Source organism: Pygocentrus nattereri, chromosome 4 (genome assembly GCF_015220715.1).
Source record: "Pygocentrus nattereri isolate fPygNat1 chromosome 4, fPygNat1.pri, whole genome shotgun sequence".
NCBI lineage: Eukaryota > Metazoa > Chordata > Actinopteri > Characiformes > Serrasalmidae > Pygocentrus > Pygocentrus nattereri.
The window spans coordinates 35,942,930-35,966,701 of record NC_051214.1 but is presented as its reverse complement, the minus strand read 5'-3'; the positions used below and the strand labels follow the sequence as shown (position 1 = coordinate 35,966,701).

Below are 23,772 nucleotides of genomic sequence, written 5' to 3'. Positions count from 1 at the left end.
TATGAAGTCTGCCTGGCACAAATGCACTGAAAACCCTGTACAATAATAATAGTATAATAATAAGCCTTAGTATCTCATAAGCTTGGCAATTTGAGTGGTTAATTCAATAATTAGTATACGTATGTCTAGAGCTGGCCAAAGTGTTATCACAATAAACAAAATTCATATTGTTCGATATCTATACATATCGCAATAAATGTCAAATCATTAATTCTCTCAAGTTTGAGGGCTGATTTTTGCTCCTGGTTGGTTAATTGCTGTTTTAAACTTCCTTTATGGTCGGAACACGACAAACACTCACCAAACAGTGGAACATTTCATGAATCCGTCATGGGACTGTGGGAGAAAGTTTCTGGTGAGCTGTTTTTATCAGCTTTATCAGTTTTTGTAATAGTCATAATTTAAGAAAGGAAAGATTGTTTTTAGCTGTCTGGTGATGACTGCTCATCTATCCCGTTACAAATGCTAAACAACTGGCCAACAACAGTCCTTAACTGTGTAGTTTCTCAACAACATTGACTTAGTATGAGCAGCAAACAGCAAACGGTAGATCAGTCATGAATCACACCGCCTTACTGCCATCACTCCTACCACATCCATGTCAGAGCATATCAGAGTATTGAGACACCAGCTAGCAGATGATGGGATTTGTCTATACTATTGTAGTAGATTAAGGGGTGAACTGCAATATATCTAACGTCAGGCAAAATAAGTCCTCTTTTCAGGTGTGTTTAAACTGAAAGCAGTGGTTTTGTGTCTTGTCTGATCTACAGTATCATCAATTTGCCGTGTTGTCAACGTGACTGAGTGCTGCTTCAAGTTAGCCAGCTGCTAAAAACAGCTAGCCTGGAAAGATAGTGTTCTCTCGCTCTCCAATGCCTCACAGCTTCTTCAGTTTACATTGTTTTAAATCACAGCTGTAACTTGCATGAACCCACTTTTTTCTTTCACTTCTGTTGCTTGGGAATGCACTAATACTTAAATATGGCTTTTTAATGCTGTAACAGTGCTTTAGTTGTGAGGATCAGATGCTAAAGTTTGTTAGAATGTACAGAAAGAGGTGACTTCACTGTAGGCCAGTACAGTTAAAACACTGATCACATCACTCACACTCGGCCACAGGGGAACAAATCACGGTTGCAGGGAATTTATAACTCCACTTTTCAGAAATTGCTGAAAACTCATTTTACTTGTTGCCCCCTTCCTCTCTAATCATGTTGAAATACTCGAAAGTGCGCCCTCTCCTGGTGACAGCAGAACAGTGTTGCTGTGTCACTTGCAGTAGAAAACACCACCAGGGCTTTTGCTAGAAGGTAGAAGTGTGAGAGTGGTGTATTGTATTGAAAATTTATCAAACATTTCTTATAGCTCTATTGAGGAAAGTTATATCGCAATGATTATCATTATCCTTTTATCACCCAGCCCTAAGTATGTCTATACCATGAGCTGCCTTTATTAACTCTCTGTGCCACAACAAAAGCCTGCAAGTAGTTTATATTCACACTAGTGTCACTGCTTTTGTCACATAGCCTTTTGCTAAAGTGGCTCATTTCATTTAGAATTGTCCACCCAATAGACCACCTGTACAAATTCGTCAAATCAACATCCCTCTTTCACTTTTCCTGAGGAGGTCACTGTGGTTGTTTGGGCTGGGCACAAATTTTTTCTGACCATGAAGCTGTCTGTATGACTTTTATATGTCTTTTAGATGACTTTTTAGATGTCCAACATCCATAAATGTTTAATACTTTAAACACCTTTTTAAATGCAATAAGTATCATCTGATATTAAAAGAATAAACTGTAGGCCTGGCAACATGACAATATATCTTTATTGTGATAAAGTATGTCACAGTACAATATGCTTTTCTAAACATATTGTGCATTTCACCAGTGCTTGTAGAGCACAGACCAAATGCATGTTTCAGTATAAAGAGAGCAAAATTAGTCCTATTTAACTGTATTTATTGCAATACAGTATGAAAAATATTGAACAAAAGTCATTGTGTTCACAGTTTTTGATAGTATGTTTTAAAATATAGCTCTGCATGTTCTTTTTTATGAATTCCAACTGATCAGATGTCTAAGAAAATAAATATTGTGGTCTTGTGTATTGTCAAAATGTCTTGATGTATGGCAATACCATATTTTTGCCATATTGCCAAACTCTATGGCAATGTCCACTGGCAAAAAAAAACATACAAACAAATGCATGCTGGTACTTTGTGTCAATAACAATTTGTGTCCTTTTTTCCTGACAGCCTGCAAACTCAACCTACACAAACACTATGGGCTTGTTTCCTAGATTCAGATTAAGGCTGATTGTAGATTGTAATTCACAATTTGCCCTGCAGTTTAGTCTAAGATTAGGCTTAATCCATGTACAATAGCACACGTGAGGTCAGATACTGATGTTGGATGATTAGTTCTGGATCACAAGTGCCCCTTCAGCTTATCACAGAGGTACTGAATGGAGCTCCATCACCCAGAAAACACAGTACTACTGCTTTACAGACCAGTGGGGATATAGCCATCTAGCTGATGCTTTGTTTAAACAAACAAACAAATAAAGTGCATAAAGTAAACAATTTAAGTGTAAGAGCCTCCCACACTTGACTGAATTTTTATGTTATAATTTTCTTGATTTTTAGTCTGATTTTTATACAGTCACATAGATGCAAAATGATTGCATTATTTGTGATAAGAGGAGCATAATAAATATAGGATAAATAAGGGGCGTCAAAAGGCTTCTGTTTGTTCATACGTGTGTGCGTATATATGAGGTGTACACACATATGGAGAAAGAGAATTATCTTTGTACTGCAAGGCAAACATCTCTCCAGGGAAATAATAAGGGGTTTGGGCAGGCTGAGCTATATCACTCCACCTAAGCTAGACTTGACCTCAGCTGGGGTAAACTTTATGCAGAGAAAGATAATTAGAATAGAAAGTCTCTTAAGGACAGTCTACTAGCACAGAATGAAACATATTATGTTATTGATAGCAAACAGTAGTCCTTATGAGTGGCGTTATTTTAGTTATTTTAATTAGTGCTATCTTGTGCAATCTAATAAAGAACAGAAAATAAAGACAGTCTAGTTGAGGCTAATATTAAACTGATAAGGTTCATCTCCATAGCAACAAAGAGTGGCACTAATGAACCATTTCACCAATACTGAAGATAGGACTCTCCTGAGCAATGAAGGGTCATGGGAAACACAAATCACAGTTATAGTGGACTGCATTTGCACAGAACAAGTGGTGCACGATAAGAATGCGAACGTGTTGGTAAGCACAGTTTAATTGACTGCTCAGATGCTTATCTTTAAATAAAATGCCGCAAATTAAGAACTTGACCTTGTAACTGCAGCTATTGTAAGTATATTGTAGAATTACTTCGGTATGACAAGTTACTGCTTTTCATATGTTAGTTCCTGAAGGGTCTGGTGTTGATTTAACACTCTTACAGTCTGGACCTGTAAACTCTTGCTATGAATAATTGAAACCTGCCTCAAAGCCAAAAGGCTTGTGTAGGAGTCTCCTGCAGTATCTTAGAGGAGCATTCTGGGATAAAACTAGAGTTTGAGATGTCATTTGTTTTTTATGCGGTGGTCTCAGCCTCATCAGTCTGACAGAATTTAGAGCCAACATGTTTTCTCTCATCAGCGTTCTTTCACTACAGTATCCGTCATGCATTATGAAAATACATCAAACAGGCATTGGGAATGCCATCTCATCAGCTCTGCCCATTCTGACTGTTAGTTTAGACCCTGATCTAAACCAAGCATCATACAGAGATTAGTTTATTATTCAGAGAGACAAAGCCAAACTGAAGTAAGGCATCAAAATAACCAGGTAGCTACTTTGTTAACACAAACAATCCAACAGTTAACAAAAATCCACTTCAAAGAGGTTTTAGTTTTTCAAAGGTTCTTTCCAGCTTTAAAATACCTCATCAGGTGTTCCATGGGTTTTTTTTATAGTCTTTAAAGTGGAACATCTTTCTCTAGAGACTACTGAGACACTGTGTGTTACAAGTAGACATGTTTCAAACAGTAAAGCAGTGGTCATTTTTAATTTTGGCTGGAGTGTCTCTTTAACTTCACATGCAGTGCTGTTGAAGTCTCCTGAAAAGAGTGAGCTGCCACACTGAAATGTTCTCATAGAGTGGGAGAACAATGATCAACAATGACAAGAAGCCACCAGAGTTCAGAGGACCAGCACTGTGATGCGTTTAATGAAGACAGAATCAAGGATTTGTTAAGCTGTTTTGTTATACTGTTCATGGACTGTGCAAATATGAAACTGTTTAGTTTATATGTGTACTTCTTTATACCATCAGCCGGTCCTTAGTACATTCAAAGGACACGAGGGCAACATGCTTTTGACCTTTCATTAAGCACCTTTATGTCTAAAACTATTAGTATTAGTAGTTTCCACTTGTATTTATGTCTCAAACATCCCTTTCTTACACATTTGTTCTATAACAACATCCAATACAGCACAATAAAGCTGAATCACTCAAGCGGTCTGGCTTTTAGCTGGGATTGGAAAATTGTGAAGTGTGTGGGGGATCCTAATGACTGCACTGAAAAGCACTCCATTTCTCTAAGCTCCAAAACTGTGAACCCAAACTAGAGAGCTCTCAGTCCAAATCAACAAACCATGTAGCCTCTTCTCCAGTTATAACTTTTGTTATATCATTTTGACCTATAACCCTGCACAGGTCAAGTCAATCAATCTTTCTAATCACATCTGTGTATTCATGCCCAGATCATCCATCCTGCCTGCACCCTCTTCTTCACCTCTTTTCTACACTGTCCATTGCTCTGGATGGTTGACCCAAGATATTTAAAGTCATCCACCTTTACGACCTCTACTCCTTGCATCTTCACCTTTCCACCTGCCTCCCTCTCATTCACACACTTGTATTCCGTCTTGTCTCTACTGACCTTCATTCCTCTCCTCTCCAGTGCAAACCTCCACCTCTCCAGATTCTCTTCCAGATGCTCTCTACTCTCACCACAGATTACAATGTCATAACATTACATAACATGACAAGTAGTGTTAGGTCAAAATGCCCCTTTAAGTTTTAACCTAACTCACATAAATGTGTTGGAATCTCCTCTTTCATCTAGCCTCATAAAATTGCTGAAACGGTTCTTTGAAGCAGATTCACTTTCTGTTCCCTAAAGAACCTTTTAATGAGCTCTCAATGTAAATAGTATAACAAGCCTATCCTCTAATCTTTCCCTTTGTTCAGTCCAAACCATGTTTTCTGTGGTCAGGTTGGTTCTCTATCTTTTCCGCTCCAGTTGAACGAGATATTTTGCTCAGTATTATTCCTGTGTAATGCTGCAGAGATTTGGAATGGCTGTAATCTCTTGGGTGCGCTGGTGAGACAGAGACGCATGGCTTCTTACAGACCTCCTCATATACGCTGGATTTTTCTTGTTCATAGTTACTAGAGTGTAACAAAAAGCTGAGGGGATTTTTTTTTCAAGATCAAGGCATACTTGTCTGGCGCAAGCCTTCATCCTCACTTCTAAACTCTGACATCCTTGACTCTCAAGACCCTCATGAAATATTTATATTAACGTCAAGGAACAAGCCCCTACACATTATGTCAAGGTCTAAGCTGTTGTATTTCCCATAAGATCAGACCCCCTCACTGTAACTGAACCACAGTTGGAATGTTGAATGGAGGAATGATGCTGACAATGGACTCTAGTGCTTGCTAATTGCAACCTCCAAAATCTTGAATAAGCCTATTCTTGTGGCACCGTCTGATTCAAGTGCTTGAATTCTGTGATTTGACCATTGAAGCAATGACGTTTATATCTAGGAGTGCAAATGAGACTGGTTATTTCAGTGCAGTTATAACTTGGAAATATTCCAGGCTGGGGCCCAGTGGATTACTGTAGAGAGAATTGGAGCTGTTTCTGAGATCTGTACAGTATTCACATTTTCTAATAGCACTGAATCCACTTAGGAGACTCCAGTGTTACTCATGTTCATATAAATCAGGCCTGACGCAGTTGCAGAACCTGCTGTGATGATGAAGCAGTATGCTCGAGTGGAAGAATAGCTTTTAATGTGTTTATAATGTCTCATTAGACAAGAGTTTCATAGTTGAAAGCTGCTGTGGGGGTGGAAGTGTTGCAGGGGCTGCACAATTTGTGCCATGTGTTTGTTCACTGTAGGCTGAATTTTGGTCTCGTGAAACCATTTTTCAGATTTTTGGATACATCTGTAAAAGGTCTTCTCAAACTGAGATCATAAAAATGTCAAAACTCAACAGAAATATGTTTATTTACGTGTGCCTTGTCAATTTGCATCCACTCAGGTCTAACCATATTTTCCAAAAGTCATCAATTTTATTGACTCCACCCACACATAGCGGAACCACATCATGTCATATTTCCCTAAAAAGATTGTTTGCTTGTTTTCTGTAGAATCTGTATAGAATATGCAAATATGTATGTGGCCTTTGTATGTGGCCCCATAAATACTACATGTTTTCTGAGATCTCACTGGAAAATGTGGTTCTTAAAAATTTTTTTTTTCAAAATCAGCTTTTCTTTACATTGAAATCCAAAAATCTTCTACATGCTTGAAAATTAGGGTTATTTACGGGTTCTTTAGTAAAGAAAATGGTTCTATATAGAACCATGAACGTTCAAAGAACCCTTGATGGTTCTATATATAACCTTTTTGAAAAGGGTTGCCGAGCGTAATGCTGTTTTCCAATTAATCAGTTCTTCTCAGAATCTGCCCAAAATAAGACGATTAGCTGGGCTCCAAGTGAGACGTTAGGCTTGATGTGATCTAGGATCCATTCATTTTCTTTGCTCTCCGAGGTTCTCTTAGAAGTCTTTGTCAAAACCAAATATTGTTGTTTATTGTCCAGATTTCATATTCATAAACAGCCACAGAGAAGACCTTAGCCAGTTTAGACAATTTAGACAAATTAGACAATCCAAACCTTTGTAGAGACAAATTGTTTCACACTCCTTCCTCCTTGTTCTGCTAAGCACCAATCTGTGTCATATTTCTTAAATGCTTGATCCTCTGATGGTAATAATTGCTCCAAGTAAGCAAGAGCTGTCCACCATTCTACATGTTCTCCATCAATGGTAAAGTTAGTGGTCTTTTATGTCCTCAAAACCTTAGTCTTCTTCATATTGAGTTGTATACCCATCTTTTCACTCTGTTCTTTAACTTTACTTATAAGGGTCTTCAGGTCTTCCAGATTTCCACAACGAGTGTTTTATCATCTATATATCGAAGGTTATTGATGTTTCTTCCACCAATCCCAAATGGGATCTCTGGGATATTGGCTTCTCTTATTCTTTTTATTATCTCAACTGTGTCAGTAGACATTCACTTTGATTTCTTTCTAGGTTTCATTCTTCTCAGGTTTTCCTCTGATTCATCTTTGATTACCTCTTTGAGTTCCATCCATCACTCCTCTGGTTCTCTGTCAGTTATATCTAGCATTTCAAATCAATTCCTGAGGGTTTCCTTGAAGACAAGTGGTATATTCTCCAGATTGTCTTTTTTGCAGGTCTTATCAGTTTCAGTTTGATCATAAAACTTTTTGATTTTGTCACCACTTCATGTCTATCTGTTGTTATAAACTTGGATGACTGAAATGTTGAATGATTGTGCACGAAATTGGATTACCATCAGTCAATCAGTCTTATTGACATACTTGTTGACTATGAAAGCCACTCCATTTCTTCTTTGTTGTACATGAGTCAAGTAGTCATCCCTGGGATGTTGATATGTAGATGATCCAGCTTGCCTTGATTCATACTTCGTACATTACAAGTTTCAACTGTGATTGTGTTTTTGCAGCTTTGAATTCTCTTTTCTTGCTTGTCAACTTCAGCAACTAGACTTGCCGAAGGCTTTGATCTCACCACGTCATACACTCAAGCTGTGCTCTGAGGAATCCTCAGCTCTTCATCAGTAGCAAGTTGATTGCCTTCCGACCTGAGGGATCTTCTCGACAGTCATTCTGTTGTGTCTAGCCGTGTAATTTTCTTGGTAAAGTACAAAAATTGCCTTCTTTCATACGGTTCAATTGATGTCTATGCCATTGTCACCTCAGTGAGCATCGTCCTATATTTCTGCTGACCAATGTAAGTGCTAGATTTAGTCTGGCACCTCGGCTATGACCTTGCTGCCATGTGAGACCCTGAAAGGAATTAAAACTCCTGGCAGCATAGCTCTCTGCTTCTCTGATGTGCACAAGTCTTCTTGCCTTGACAAGGCACCAAACCATAGGATTTTAATAAAAAAATGTAATTGCATATCTAAATATATATTTTTTAAACTTTAAATATGAAAAATACTTATAATAGCATCAGGTTTAAGAGTATGAGACGCATCTCTTCATTTCTATGTGTGTGTGATGAATGTTATTTTCTTGCTTCAACCTTTTTTCTGGGATATGTTAACAACAAGCTGAGATGCAGCAACTCCATATCACTGAAGCTATTCTGTAATCATCATCTGGAATTGTGTGTGTGTGTATGTGTGTGTGTGTGTGTGTGTGTAGTGTGTTTCTTTTCATACATTTCCAAGGAGCAAAAGGATTTAAGTATGTGATTTAAGCAATATGCATGTGTGGTTTCAATTCTTTCAACTGAAAAGACTAAAGCATTTCATTTTGATCACTGAGATAAGAGTCAATACAATTAGGCTTACAAAATTCTTATTACAAATACATACATACGCATGTATAGTACACAGGAGATACAATATATTGTATAAATGTAGTGTGAAATTATCATTGAATTTATCATTGTAATGCATATTATATATTGTTTCACTATAATGTTTATTATATTTTACTGTATTTCTAAGTATAGTTCATTATTATTTTATTTGTACAGTTGTTCCTGCTCTATATACCTATATTTCTTATGTACAGCTCATATGTGCTGGAATATGCACTCATAGCTGTTTGAGGGAGCTGTTATTTTTATTCAATTTTTTTTCTCTTCATTTGAAAAAGCCAGTTGGCTGTGTGAAACCTTTATAGCAAATCAACCAAGAGAAATAACTTGGTGCAAAGAACTTGGATTAAAATGTTTTTACATGAACTTACTCAAAAGTTAAGGATGTTTTTCGTTCTTCTGTGAAGTTAACATTTAGATATATGAGGTCTTATCCTGACAGTGACAGTATAGTACACCATATAAAGATAAAGCCAAGCATGACAAATCCGTCTAACGTGCTTTTGGTAGCAAATGCCTGAATGTTCATAGAATTTTTTTACAGTTTATCAAGCACATCTTGAACTGAACATCACAGCAGGCACTGCACTTTTATCAGTCAGTAAGACTACAGCAAAAGACAGCAGCAACCAAATATCTATCAATTATAACAATACAGGCTGAATCATTTTCAAAACTAGTTAACACCTTCATGGTTGGAATAAGAAAGACATGTATTGTTGTATGCAAAAGTTTGAACATTCCTGGCAAAATGACATGTTTTGTTGATTTTCTAAGTGTTATCACATCCTATAAAGGGAACACACTTAAAGATCACATTTATCTACAATTTTTTGAGCAGAATTTGTGTTTATTTTCTGTGTAGATAATGGGCATTCACTTTTGCACAGGCCACATTTTATGTTTTCTTTTTAATATGTTGAATTCAGCAACTGTGCATTAAAATGTGCAGAGGTGTGCTCTCTGCAGAGGATATATTTACCATTTCTCAAAAACAAACTCATGTGAAATGAATTGTAGATATAAAATAGCAAATGAACAAAAAACTGCAAAAAGGGCTGAGAAGCTCCACCCCCTTCACTTCAATATTCAGAGACAGGCTGCTCATGACTGTAGTCACTTTCCCAACATGCTTCACAAATAACATCTTATTACTCTAAAATCCCTTATCTTATCCATTATCTTCAACAACAAATTTCACTCGAGTTTCCGTAAATGCAACTTAGCTGTAGTTTGCTATGGGTGGGGGTGGGGGGTCAGGTGGTGTGTTTAATGTCATGCTCATAACCCCAGGTTCCCATTTCACTGGCCATCCAGCAGTAGCTTTGTAAGTATTCTTCTAGCATGTAATTGTGTTATTCACTGAGCTCCTTTAGCTGGATATGACTTGCCTTATTCAACCTCCCTTGATGCTTGAATGATCAATGAAACTTATTTTAATCATTATATTCAGCACCTCTCAGCTATAGCGGCTGAGGTTACAGAACTGCCTTCTCTTTGACTGTCTAAAATTGCTGGTTGTATTATCTCTCTCTCTCTCTCTCTCTCTCTCTCTCTCTCTTTCTCTCTCTCTCTGAAACCTTCTGTATTGATTACACTCTTTGTAAGAGTGATCTGTGATTATTTGACATGGATTCAGCCTTTCCTCCTAAACGGAGATTGTTGATTTCTTTCTGGTTACAACAGACAATAGATATGCCTTCATTTTATCTTTCTTATAAAAGTACTTATTTAACGCTAATTAAATTATTGTTATTTTACTTGTTTATTTGTAACAACATATTTCATTTGCTGTTTAAAAGAGCTGTCAATGAGTTAAAGAAACCTGTTTTTCACAGATCTCTGATCTGAAGCAAATTGCTGGCTAGCTAATTGATCGTAGCTAAATATGTGGTCTTTTTGGAATGACAATACTTCTTTATTAAACTTAAAGCTGTTGTTTGTGTGCTCTGTTGTAAGTACTGTGACTGGTAAATGGCTAGTTAAAGAAAGCTAGTGTTCATGGCATATTAATGGCATATTGTTTTTTTTTTTGTGGAAGGATTTTTCCCATTTTCTTCCCAGTTTAGTCATATCCAATTCCTCCAATCATACATTGCCACCAATGCTAGGAGGGTGAAGGCTAACACAACCTTCCTCCGAGACCCGTAAAGTGCCACCACATCTTCACATCTTTTCAAACAGCCTCTAATGCAACCTCATTGGACAGCTGAATTCACTCAGGGGAAAGTGCCAACCGCCAGTTCTGTTACGTCCGAAAACAGACACCTAATATGGCTAGACTCACGCTGTGTGATGGGGGGAGAGAGAGGGCCATCCTACCCACCCAGAGAGTGAGACCAAATGTCCTCTCTTGGACTCCTGGCCACAGATGGCTGTATCATCATTGTGGATCAAGCTCACAATCTCCTGAATGATAAGGCCAATGCTTAGATGTTTACACCACTTGGAAGCCCATGACTTAGTAAGTTAATGAATTAGTGTAGACTGGAGGTAGCAGTAGTGGGTGCGATACATTGCATTTTCATGCCTTTTTAAGCACAATATACCAATAAGCCTGTTTGGCAACTCTCCTAACACTGCATTCACATACCTCTGTAACATGACTAAATTGTGAGTTGCCAAATGTTGCACTAGTTCCTATATTCTGCTTACCTAGCAAGCATAGTATTTAGTATAAGTCAATATAATATATTTATTATTATTTAAATATAAGTCAATACTGTGGCAAAAAGTCAAGAACATTCATCCATCTCCCCACTGTCACAGTTATGGACATTTAAATGCAAGGTGAAAAATCATGCATAGTGTATAACATTAATAATCTATTTTTCCCCCTGGTTATGGTAAGAAGTGGGTAATTTTAATGACACAGCTGAAATGAAGTAGTCTAGTTGGTGGATGAATGAAAGTGAAATTCTATGCCACTGGCATAGGTACTCAATACACTATAGGGAAACCTTATGTAACTGTAGGGTGAACCTAAAGTAACTTTAGAGTTACTGACTCTTATGTGAGAATTTTCTCTTAAAACTCCTTAAGTAAATATTCACTACAGCAGCAGTATTCTTGCTTAAGTGGGGTTTTCAGTTCTCTTTCTATTCTGCATACACCGTGTCTATTGTTAGAACGTCCTATCTTTTCCTTCTATGGCCTTGAGTAGTGACTCTGTCCCGTTGTCTAGTGCCGGGGGGCTGCGGCTCCTCATTATCACTGTGTGAAATGGCACATCTCCATAGCTCTCAGGGCTGCTGCTTTGGCTGTGTAGATGCATGTGGCAGATGGGACTTCCTGGTCCAGGAAGCAGGAGGACACTGATGGATCGCCCCACTGCCTGGTGCACCAGCACCAAAGGGGAAGTCCCACAGAGTTAGAGACTGAAGAGTTTTAGGGAAATAAAGTAAAAGTCAGTTATTCTGCATAGACTTTCTTTCCCGTTTGAGCAGAGAAAAGCACATCATAAACAGAACCCTGTATCACTGAACAACTTTCTCAAATTTTGGTGTAAGTTAAAATGACAAGATCTTATTATTCTTTTTTTTTTTTTTGGTCCGTTCATTATTAAATGTTCACGCAATGTAAAGGACGGCTGATGTTAGCTTGAACCAAGAAATAAAGCCAATGAAGGTTTTGACGTTATATTTCTGTCATAGTTGTGTGAAACTGCTTCCAGTTTATAAAGCATTTCACCTTGTTTAGCTCCGTGAATAATGCAGTGTGGCCTTAAATTTGCAAAACAATAATTCTCATACATTCAAATTAAATGTGTTTTTTTTCTGTCTGGCAGCACCGATAATGACATAGACTTGCCAGGCCATGAATGATGTAGTGACTTATCTGACAAAGGCCACACAGGCAGAAAGTAGCAGAAACATCATCAAGCTCTTTATCTGCTTTTCTTTCCTGTTGTGTCATTAGCAGTAATTTGTGTCTCCGAGCTTATCATTAAAGTATTCAATTAGAGGTTTATGGGGCTTTCAATTCATTTCACTTACTAGTGTAATTTGGGCTATTTATTTATTTATTTTTACTATGCAATTTTGAATGTTTTTTTGTGTGATTTTAACTGAAAGTTTATAATGGCAGTTCATTAAAAGTTTTCTTGTGAATAGGCGCTTCTGAAGTCTCATTTAATCTTAACCTGTAGATTTATTGACTTCCTGTCTTATTAAGTAACCTTGACTGTTATGGATTTTTCATTTGCTTCGTTCTTTCAGGCTTTTCGATGGCCAGTTGCCAGTAAAGTGGATGGCAATGAGATGCTGGAGATCCACATATACAACTACAGCAAGGTCTTCACCAACAGGTATGTAACATCAGCAATGTTTGAGTTTACGTGAACGTATGAAGAATGTGTACATATCGCTGCTGTCAGAAGAAAACCTTGTATTTCTTTTTTTGTCATTTGTTTTTGACATAATTTGAAAATGCCTGTTGCTCTTCACATTGTGTGTAAGTTTCATGATGAATAGGCCAAAAGAAACAGCCCAAATGACTTGGAAGTCAAAAGTTTGGTTCCATTTAACTTAAAGTTAAATTTTTTTCTTTGCCTGTTACCATTTTGGAGATGCAAGGTTTTCTTCAGACAACAATGAGATACTATTGGCAGTATCTCACAAAAGTGGATACACCCCTCACATTTCTGCAAATATTTTATTATATCTTTTCATAGGACGACACTATAGAAATGAAACTTGAATATAACTTAAAGTAGTGCAGCTTGTATAGCAGTATAGATTTACTGTCCTCTGAAAATAACACACTGCCATTAATGTCTAAATAACTGGCAACACAAATGAGTACACCTCACAATGAACATGTCCAGATTGTGCTCAAAGTGTCAATGTTTTGTGTGACCACCATTATTATCTAGCACACTCTTAACCCTCTTGGGCATGGAATTCACCAGAGCTGCACAGGTTGCTACTGGAATCCTCTTCCACTCCTCCTTGACATCACAGAGCTGGTGGATGTTAGACACCTTGCACTCCTCCTCCTTCTGCTTGAGGATGCCCCACAGGTGCTCAATTGGGTTTAGTCTGGAGAGATAACCAGTCCATCACGTTTACCTTCAGCAAGGCAGTTGTCATCTTGGAGGTGTGTTTGGGGTCATTATTGTGTTGGAAAACTGCCATGTTGCACAGTTTCCGAAGGGAGGGGATCATGCTCTGCTTCAGAATGTCACAGTACATGTTGGAATTCATGTTTCCCTCAATGAACCGCAGCTCCCCAGTGCCAGCAGCACTCATGCAGCTCCAGACCATGATGCTACCACAACTATGCTTGACCGTAGGCAAGAGACAGTTGTCTTGATACTCCTCACCAGGGTGCCACCACACATGCTGGACACCATCTGAGCCAAACAAGTTTGTCTTGGTCTCGTCAGACCACAGGACATGGTTCCAGTAAAACATGTTCTTGGACTGCTTGTCTTCCGCAAACTGTTTGCAGGCTTTCTTGTGAATCAGCTTCAGAAGAGGCTTCCTTCTGGGAAGACAGCCATGCAGACCGAGTTGATGCACTGTGTGGCATATATTCTGAGCACTGACAGGCAGACCTCCCACTTCTTCAACCTCTGCAGCAATGCTGGTAGCACTCATGCGTCTATTATGGATATGATGCTGAACACATGGACTTTGGTCCAACCTGGCAAGGCCTGTTCGGAGTGGAACCTGTCCAGGAAAACCACTGTATGACCTTGGCTACCGTGCTATAGCCCAGTTTCAGGATGTTAGCAATCTTCTTATAGCCTAGGCCATCTTTGTGGAGAGCAACAGTTCTATTTCTCACATCCTCAGAGAGTTCTTTGCCATGAGGTGCCATGTTCAATATCCAGTGGCCAGTATGAGAGAATTGTACCCAAAACACCAAATTAAACAGCCCTGCTCCCCATTCACACCTGGAACCTTGTAACTCTAACAAGTCACACAACACCAGGGAGGGACAACGACACAATTGGGACCAATTTGGACATGTTCACTGTGAGGTGTACTCACTTGTGTTACCAGCTATTTAGACATTAATGGTGTGTTGCGTTATAGAGGACAGTAAATCTATACTGCTATACAAGCTGTACACTGACTACTTTGTTATATCCAAGTTTCATTTCTATAGTGTTGTCCTATGAACACACGCACACACACACATCTTCTAAGCCACTTCTCCTTCTGGGTTGCGGGGCTTACTGGAGCCTATCCCAGTTTTCACTGGGTGAAAGGCAGGATACACTCTGGACAGGTCGCCAGTCCATTGCAGGGCATCCCATGAACAGATATAATAAAATATTTGCACAAATGTGAGGGTTGTACTCACTTTTCTGAGATACTGCATGTGTGTGTAGAAATACCCAAACCTTGTATCTCCAAAATGGTAAGTTTACAGGAGAAGGAAAAAACCTACTTTACTTTCAATGTAAGTCAAAGGAGCCAGAATTTTTCCCATGTCATTTTGGGTAATTTCTTTTAGGCCATTCATCATAAAATTTACAAACAATGTAAAGAGTAACAGATACTTTCAAATTATGTAAAAAAAAATGAAAAATACCAAAAATGGAGATACAAGGTTTTCTTTCGACAGCAACGATATACACACACACACACACACACACACACACACACACACACACACACACACACACACACATATGCTTTAATGTAAACTCTGTTACTGTAACACATTTTTCAGTGTAGAATCTTGTATGAATGTTTTTGGTGGCATTACTGCCTGAAATCATGATGCAAATAACAATTATATCTAAATTCTGGAAGCTCAGTTGGGGTGTTTGTTTGAATGAAACTCCAGTTTTCTATGCTTTAAAGCATTTGTTGTTAAATATGTAGATTACTCTTTTGGCAGATGTATTCATCCTTGTCTCTAACACATACAGATTATTAAGGCAGAGGTTAAATAATTTGGACCTATCCATGTTCCACCCTCAAATCCATTCTGTCAAGGCTACAGTTAAGAGGGTGGACAAGCTTAACAGAACAGTGGCCAAAACCCTATTCAGCCTAAATAGAAATTGTAGCACACAGCTCTGTCAGTATGTTATTCACACTAGACCCCTAAAAAGATCGCTAAACAATCAGCCCTAGACTGTTATTATATTATTATAAATTGGGCATGTTGAAAAATACAACATAGTTCTGAGCATTCTCTTAGATTTAATTAGAATTAATTAGAATTAGATTAATTGGGACTTTTCGCTGGTGCTCTGTACAGCTTGTTCAACCTCACACCAATTGCTACAAAAGACTGCATCTGTGGCCAGAGCATGGAGGGCAAATAGGTGTTCATTGTTTGTTTACTGTGTGTTTAGCAGAAACTTTGAAACCAACTGGAAAACATCTACTCTTGTAGTGAATGTGCGGCCTTGAGAATTCTCTTAACACTTCCTCCACTCTTTCTCAAGAGTGTAGCAATTTCATTCGTCTAATACCGGCAGGGCATGGTTGTCACCATTAGAACTACAACACTCAGCTGAGTGACGGCTAAACCCTCTGTCCTGACAAGGCGTGACACGTCTCCTGTGCCAGGCATTAGAGTCCCGGGATGTGTGCATGTGTGTGATAGAGAGAGTGTGTGTGGGCTTGTTCTCTAGTTCCTGGCCCCTTGCTGGCATGAGTCACAGTTAAAATGTTATGACCAGGCTGTTTATAGATTTTCTGTCACTTTTGCCTCATTGTGGAGTGGATGACCGCTGCTAAGTGCTACCATAACATCTAATCTAACTTGACTCTGTAACAGAATAAAAAAAAGCTCTGTGTTTCACATCTTAACTGCGCACTGAGAAAGCATTCAGCTGGCTAGCATGCTAGTCTTAGCAACATAGCTACTGTACTTTCACTGTTTATAGCTATAGTGCTGTAACAATGTTTTGTGTAATGTTTTTAAGATTTTTGTGAGTGACTGTAGCTAGGGTAGAGATAATATTCATATCAAGCTAATAGATTAGCGTAGGTACTCAAAAAAATGTAATAAAAGGAGCATTTCTTCTGTATGGTGAAAATAAATCAAGCTAGCTCAAAGTTACTTTTTAAATAAATATATCTACACCAGCTTTGCCAAGTTGGTCAACCAGCATGACCACGTTGGTCAACCAGTTTGAAAGGCAAGACCAAGTTGCCATCAGAACCAGTCTTAACAAGCAGGTTGACCAGCATAACATCAAGCGAGTTGACCTTCATGACCAGCCTGGTTGACCAGCATAATCAAGCAAGACAACCTGTATGACTAAGCTAACCGTGAAAACACATCAGCTGGTTTACCAAAATAGTGTTTTCATCTTGCTCAGCTGGATGTCCACCTTGTCAGCTACCTAGACCAGATAGAAGAACTTGCAGTCTAACTTTACTCTGAAACTAAAGTCAGTGTAAATGAAGTAAATGGAAATGAAGAACTAAATACCTAACTAAACACATAATTACTCAAATGCAAATGCAGCATGCCTCACTGTTTGTTTTTGTACAAAATTGATGAGCCTGTTGCTTGGTTATCTCTGACCTTATTAATTTTCAATGTCTTCGGTCTCTCTGTTTTGTGACCCTATCGTATCACACTGCATATGTTACAGTGGAACAAAGTGTATGTTTGGTGTCTATGGTGGCCTGTCTTTGAATGGGTCACAGAACAGGGAGAGGATCCTGCTGAATAATTAAAGCATCAGTAGAACACATGTCATTCCTCTAAATCCTTAGGTATCTCCTTATCATCTCTACAGTGAACGATCACTGTTACATGTGAGCAAATTTAATAAGATGTATAAACAAATGGAATAAGATACAATAAAGCCAAAAAAGTGGGCTCAGGTCTTTACTTGTCATTGTACTTAATTTATACATGAAAATAGTTCAATGTGTGTCCTTGTCTTTTTCTTTTCCTCAAATTTAAAGTGTAGCAGATTTTCTTTGGGCTGCAGTCAACAGTTTCAGGCCAATGGAGCTTTCATGATAATAGCTATATGTGCATTTTCCAGTGCACACTGGATTTTATCCACAGAAAATACATTTTACAAAAGTGTCTCTGCATGAAAATGCACTAGGCTGCACTGGAGGTAAATTCACTGACTTTAGTAAATCATTCAAGAATGTCCAGCTGGTGGCGCTATAGCTGCTTCCTTACAGCCACTCTGAACCTCGAAACCCTGCAGACTCTTTCTAGGAGCTCAGAGGAGGTCAGAAAGTTGGGCTGTAATGTGGATATTATGATGCAAACACAACCTCTATCAGGGCCAGGGCCCAATGTTTTACTACACACTTATAGAACTAAGAGTAGCTCAACCAGTTTGCGCTGAGGTCCCTGTAGTTGGTAAATAATAAGGCTTAACATCTAATAAGCTTGGCATATTAAGGGGTTAATACCATATTTACAGCATAATCTTTATAATGTCTGTATTTATCACACTTTATCAAGAGCAATCTTTAACCATATATTTTGCTATGTGCCTTTTTTACTCATTTAGTAGGCCTTGTCTGAGTAGCATGTATGTAGTCTTGATTAAGCCTCATGAATTTGCTATGGTTTAACCTTGGACTCAAATGGAGCTGATTTGCTTCATCTAGCAAATGAAAATCCAACCTTGTGATTAACACTGCTTTACATTCATACTTCAGATGAGCCCCCACTCCAAATAAAAAAAGCTACACCGAGGAGCATATGACTCAGAGGAGTAGATAATACTCTGGAAAATTGGAAGTTGAACAAGATGTGTTGAGGGACATAATTCTGGCACCAGCTGAATTGGATTTTACCTGTACCTGAATAGTCTTCTTGTTCCAGAAAATGGTGATGCCTCCTTTGGGATGCAGTTCATCAGGCAAAGATATCAGCTGGAAAATGAAGTTAGCCAGGATCAGTCACCCTCCTAAGAAACGTCTGTTCTCAGCCAACCATGGAACGAACTCATCAGGTGCAAGTCTGGTGCTGCAAATTTCCTGGGTTTGACTCAGACAACAAAGGGATGTGTCTTGAAAAGGGAGGATGAAGTAAATTATGAAGTAGATGAAAGTCAATTGTTTGTTGTATGCTAGATCAATAATGCATAAACGTTCTTTTGAAAAGGGCATCAGGAGCCAGAACCTGATCCCAGATCAGTGAATTATTCACCCATGCAAGCGTTCATGCCAGTCTACAGTCTATGACAAAGAAGCCACTTCACTGCAGGACCACACAAGGTTCTGTTCTGGTCTTGAGGCCCCTCTGAAAATGAGGAGTGAAGGTCAGTGTGGCACTGACAGCTTTGTGATGACAGATTTCATGGCATTTGAGAAAGAGATGATGTAAACAGGAGTTAGTAAAACTCCTGTGTTACATTCCTGCAGTACAGTCATAATCACTGCTTGAAAAGGAATTGTGATTATTATAAAAAAAAATAATAATAATAATAATTTAATTTAAAAAAAATAATTTAAAAAATCTTTGATAAAGATCTCAAATGAAACTCTTAAATGGCCAGAGTGCATCAGCAGCCCCAAAGTTTTATTACACACTTCTATAATCTAAGACTAGCTCAACCAGCTTGCATTGAAGTCCCTTTAGTTACTGAATAATAAGTCTTAGAATGCAGTAATTGGTTATACGTAGTTTTTCTGATTGCAATGAAATTATGTCTTGGGTGAAAAAGCATTTTATAATTTTATATGGCATGAGAAAAGATCTAAATTATTCAGCATATAATTTCCTCTAAACAAGGAAGGGGTTGCATTCAGTGCTTCAGTTTAGAGACATGAACAGCAGAGAATTGTTCTTAAGTGTAGTTCTTTCTCTCTCACATATATATATATATATATATATATATATATATATATATATATATATATATATATCAGGAGATTTCAAAATACACTATATGGCCAAAAATTTGTACACAGCTACTGTTCCAACATTTCTTCTGAAATCAAAGCTATTAATATGGAATATCACCCTCTTTGCTGCAGTAACAGCCTTGCTCTTCTGAGAAGACCCTACACTAGATGTTGAAGCATTGTTGTGATTTGATTGCATTCAGCTATGATGTTCAATGATTTGTTCTGGACCACAAACCCCACTCCAACTCATCACAGAGTTATTGGTTAGAGCTCCATCAATCTGGAAAACACAATTCCTCTGCTCTGCAGAGCAACACTGGAAGGGTTTATGCCCCTCTATCAGGTACCTGCCATGGACATTGTGTCCAAAGGCTCATGTGTGGCTGCTCTAGAGTGTTCTATTCTATCGTTAGTGCTTTTCTAGGGAGATTATGCAAGCTGTGTTTGTGAAACACAGCAATGAGTGCATCTAAAATACTTTTGGACACATAGAGGCTGTTTACACCTTGCACCAATATATGTTTCTGATGATAGGATCACATCTGGATTTCATTTGACTGCATGAAATGCAACTGCCAAGTGCCGACTAGCAGATGACAGGATAAACGTGAAATGCAAGATGGAGAAAAGTAATCCTGAAACCAAGTGAAAGCACCCAAGCCAAACTGTCAATTCATATGTTAAGTGGAAAAAAATAAATGAAGGTGACATATGTCTTGATGTGCTTTTTAAAGGAACACTGGATCTCATCTGCTCACAGTGAGGACACAAGTTTTATGACAAGTGTAAATTAAATCCAACCAAAGTATATATCTAGATACAATCCAGACATAAAACACATGTTAAAGCCAGGTGTAAACAAGCTTATACTGTAGCTGCATCATGATAGTCTTTCTAAAGAGCATTTGGTTCTTACATTTTACATCTTACATTTTGTTGTTAATCTTTAAAGCAGAAAAAGTAAAAAAAAAAAAAGTAAAAAGATATTCTTAGAGATGACCTTTCATGTGGGTATGTGAGTATGTGCATTGTTGCTGTGATGCAGATGTAAAGGCTGATGTTCTTCCCCATGGCTGCCACTGTGTATCACCATCACCAGCTATAGACACAACATGCAGGCGTGGGCAGTGGAAGCCTCAAGTGAGACAAACGAGCTGGGATGTTGGAACGTGTTATTGCTTTGGATGTTGAAGCATGAGTGTTTTTTCCCCTCTTCACAGGTTGATTGGCACCTTCCGGATGGTTCTGCAGAAGGTGGTGGAAGAGGGTCATTTGGAGGTGTCTGACACACTCATAGATGACAACAACACAGCTATTCAGGTAAGAGATGGAATGACATGAGAGCCTGTGTGGGTGTATATGGGAATGTACAAAAAAGTTGGAAGTGTATGTGAAATGTCAGCTTCATTTTTTTGTAAATATACACTAATTATGTAGTTGATGCTCCAAAAAGGGGTAAGGACAGTTTAAAACTATGAATGTTGACAATTTTAAAATGTGAAAAAATACATTCTTTAACAGGTTGTACAGTCATGTTTGCATATAAAATGATTAGATTAGATTACGTTTTATTGTCATTGTACAGAGTACAGGAACAGAGCCAATGAAATGCATCTAACCGGAAGTGCAAAATACAGTATGGTTTACATATAAAGCACAAAGAAAATTAACCAACAATTCACAGTTACAGTCTATACAATTACGGATGATAGAGTGGTAAAAATATTGATATGCAATTATAAATATAATATGCATATACAGAGTGGGTGGAGAGAATGCATATGTACTGCCAGAGCAGCATATGTAAAAAAATAAGTATGGTCTAAAATTGTTTGTGCAGTGATGATTAATATCAAGTAGTCTGTTGTGTCTGAAGTTTGAATGAGAGAGTCAAGTGAAAACGCAGGGGATAGTTAGGTAAATAAACACTATCACTTAAACTGGTGAAATGCTGAGCCTCGTGCTGCTATCTTGGTCAAAAATCAAAGATTCCGGTAATCCAGAGAATCTCTTAGACAGCACTACATTAAAACTGACATGTTTCTGTGATATATGGGCTCAAAAATAATTTGACAACTATCAGTAAATAAAGTTCATCGCTGTATTCACAAATGCAAATTAAGAGTGTTCTGTGTAAAGCAGAAGCCATATGCTAGCAACATTCAGAAACACTTTTTGTTTATGAAAGTAATGGATGTTTTGTTTTTAAGGCCAAATAAGAAGTTAAGCATTCAAAGTATTACCAGTGTAAAGTTTAAAATGCAGGGTCTGTTGTGGTGTGGGTAACTTGCACTTCAGTTAATATAGGGGTTAATATATGCCTGTAGCAACTTTTATGGAACCTGTTGTAGGCATCACTTTCAGAATAAGCATGCATACAAAAACAAACAAAAAAAAAATATATATTTTTTAAGGTAGAACACCAAATACCAGTTTTTCTACTGGCGTTCAGTTTAAGCCTAATAGAATTTAATTAAAGAATTGAGGTTTATCATGTATGTATGCATGCAAAGCACACTACATTTTGTATATTGCTTGTTTTCTGATAAGAGGGCGATGATAGAAGTCCAATCAATGACACCCACCCTCTGTCACTTATGAAAACTCGACCTCATTTTTCCAGACACCTACCATAATCCCATAGTGTGAGATAGTCGACTTTTGTTTACGACCTGCAGAAAATTCTGTTGTCATGGTTACATGTGCTTTCTCTGGCTGGAACCCTATGATTCCACTTTATTTCATCTCTTTGTAGAAAGAGGCTCTTCTGTCAAACATCATACTGGGTGTGATTTACACTGGGCTCCCCTCCTCTTCTCGCTATGTCAGTGATAAATAATAAAGGTTCAGGCCCAGAGGTGGCTTATTATAACCTTCCATTGACTTTGAATTGTTCATTTTGCTGCTCTCTGCTCTTGCTGACATGATTAAACACAACAGAGATAGAGAACATCACTGGCTAAACACGTTACCACACCCCATCTAACTGAATGAAACCCAGCTTTCCCAGCCTTTACTAACAGGCCTGTCTATTACAATATAAGATGAGAACATTTGTTCATGACATTGATTAAAATGTGCACGAAGTTTTATTGCGTTAAGCACAGTAGCAATATCTCAGCGCATAAATGTATTTGTTTCTGCTGTAAGTGTAGTATTTGTCTGCTCAGCATCAACATTCTCTGCATACATATATACACAGATTACAGCCAATTGCAATTGCAAAGACACTTCCTCAACATTAACTTAGCTTGCTTTTACTCTAAATGTAATTACAGTTCACAGCTTTATGTCCTGTTCAGATGCAGGCTCTGTGACAAAGACAAAGCAAAGCTTAAGGAAAGAAGAACTTGCAGCCATCTCTCCTTTGCTGCTGGAATATACTATATTTGTTCAGCTTTACTGTACTGTCTCTTTCACCCACACTGTCTCTGTCTCTGTACTATCTCTGTCATTATACTGTCTCTGTCACTGTACTGTCTCTGTCACTGTACTGTCTCTGTCTTCAGAATACAATATGTGCAGTGCCTGATGCTTCAGTTTCCCTCATGAGAAATCAGTTTAAATCAGTAGTGCCGTGGCATCTGAAGTAGTGCATACGTTGCAACTAGCTGGCCCAGTCACAGCAAGACTAGCCTATAGCACACAGCAGTATAACAAGCACTTAGCTAACTACACAAATACCTATAATATCATAAATTTTACATTTATAGAATATACCTATACTCCAGTTATATTATATTCATGGTGTTGATTAATTTTTTTTTGGTACGGTGTAGTAGGTAATACTCCTGCCTTCTATCCTGGAGTTCAGTCCCCCTACGTTATACCAATGAGAGTCCTTGGGCAAGACTCCTTACAGTACCGTAGCCTACCTGTGGATAAGAGCGTCAGCTGAATGCTATAAATAAGTTCACTTCAGATGCAATCCTGAACGTGTTTCATTTATTATGATGCATTTTGCTTTCTTTTCTACTGATTTAGTCATGCATTACAATGCTAGTTAATATTGTTCCTGGTAGCTAAAATGAATTTAAACTCGCTACAAAAAATTAGGGATAGTGCAGAATTTTAGGGAGCTCCAAATCAGGAAAAAAGTTCATTCTACGGCTTAAAGTAGAAATATTCCAAGCAGTAATTCTTTGACTTTTATTTGCAGAGCACCTTAAGATTTAGTTTTCTGTTTGCTCCAGCTTGTCTAGGATTGAGATTTTTGTTCAT

The 23,772-nt window shown here is 38.0% G+C and overlaps 1 protein-coding gene across 17 annotated transcripts in view; it reads left to right on the top strand.

Annotated features, from left to right (window-relative positions):
* The window catches only part of otofa (otoferlin a), a 125,675-nt gene that overhangs the window by 33,391 nt on the left and 68,512 nt on the right, over positions 1 to 23,772 (top strand). For all 17 annotated transcript variants that reach the window (XM_037537792.1, XM_037537789.1, XM_037537791.1 and 14 more), the window contains exons 3-4: positions 12,964 to 13,052; positions 20,772 to 20,871. In XM_037537792.1, coding sequence (XP_037393689.1) covers positions 12,964 to 13,052; positions 20,772 to 20,871 — 189 coding nt within the window. The remainder of the gene's footprint in view (positions 1 to 12,963; positions 13,053 to 20,771; positions 20,872 to 23,772) is intronic.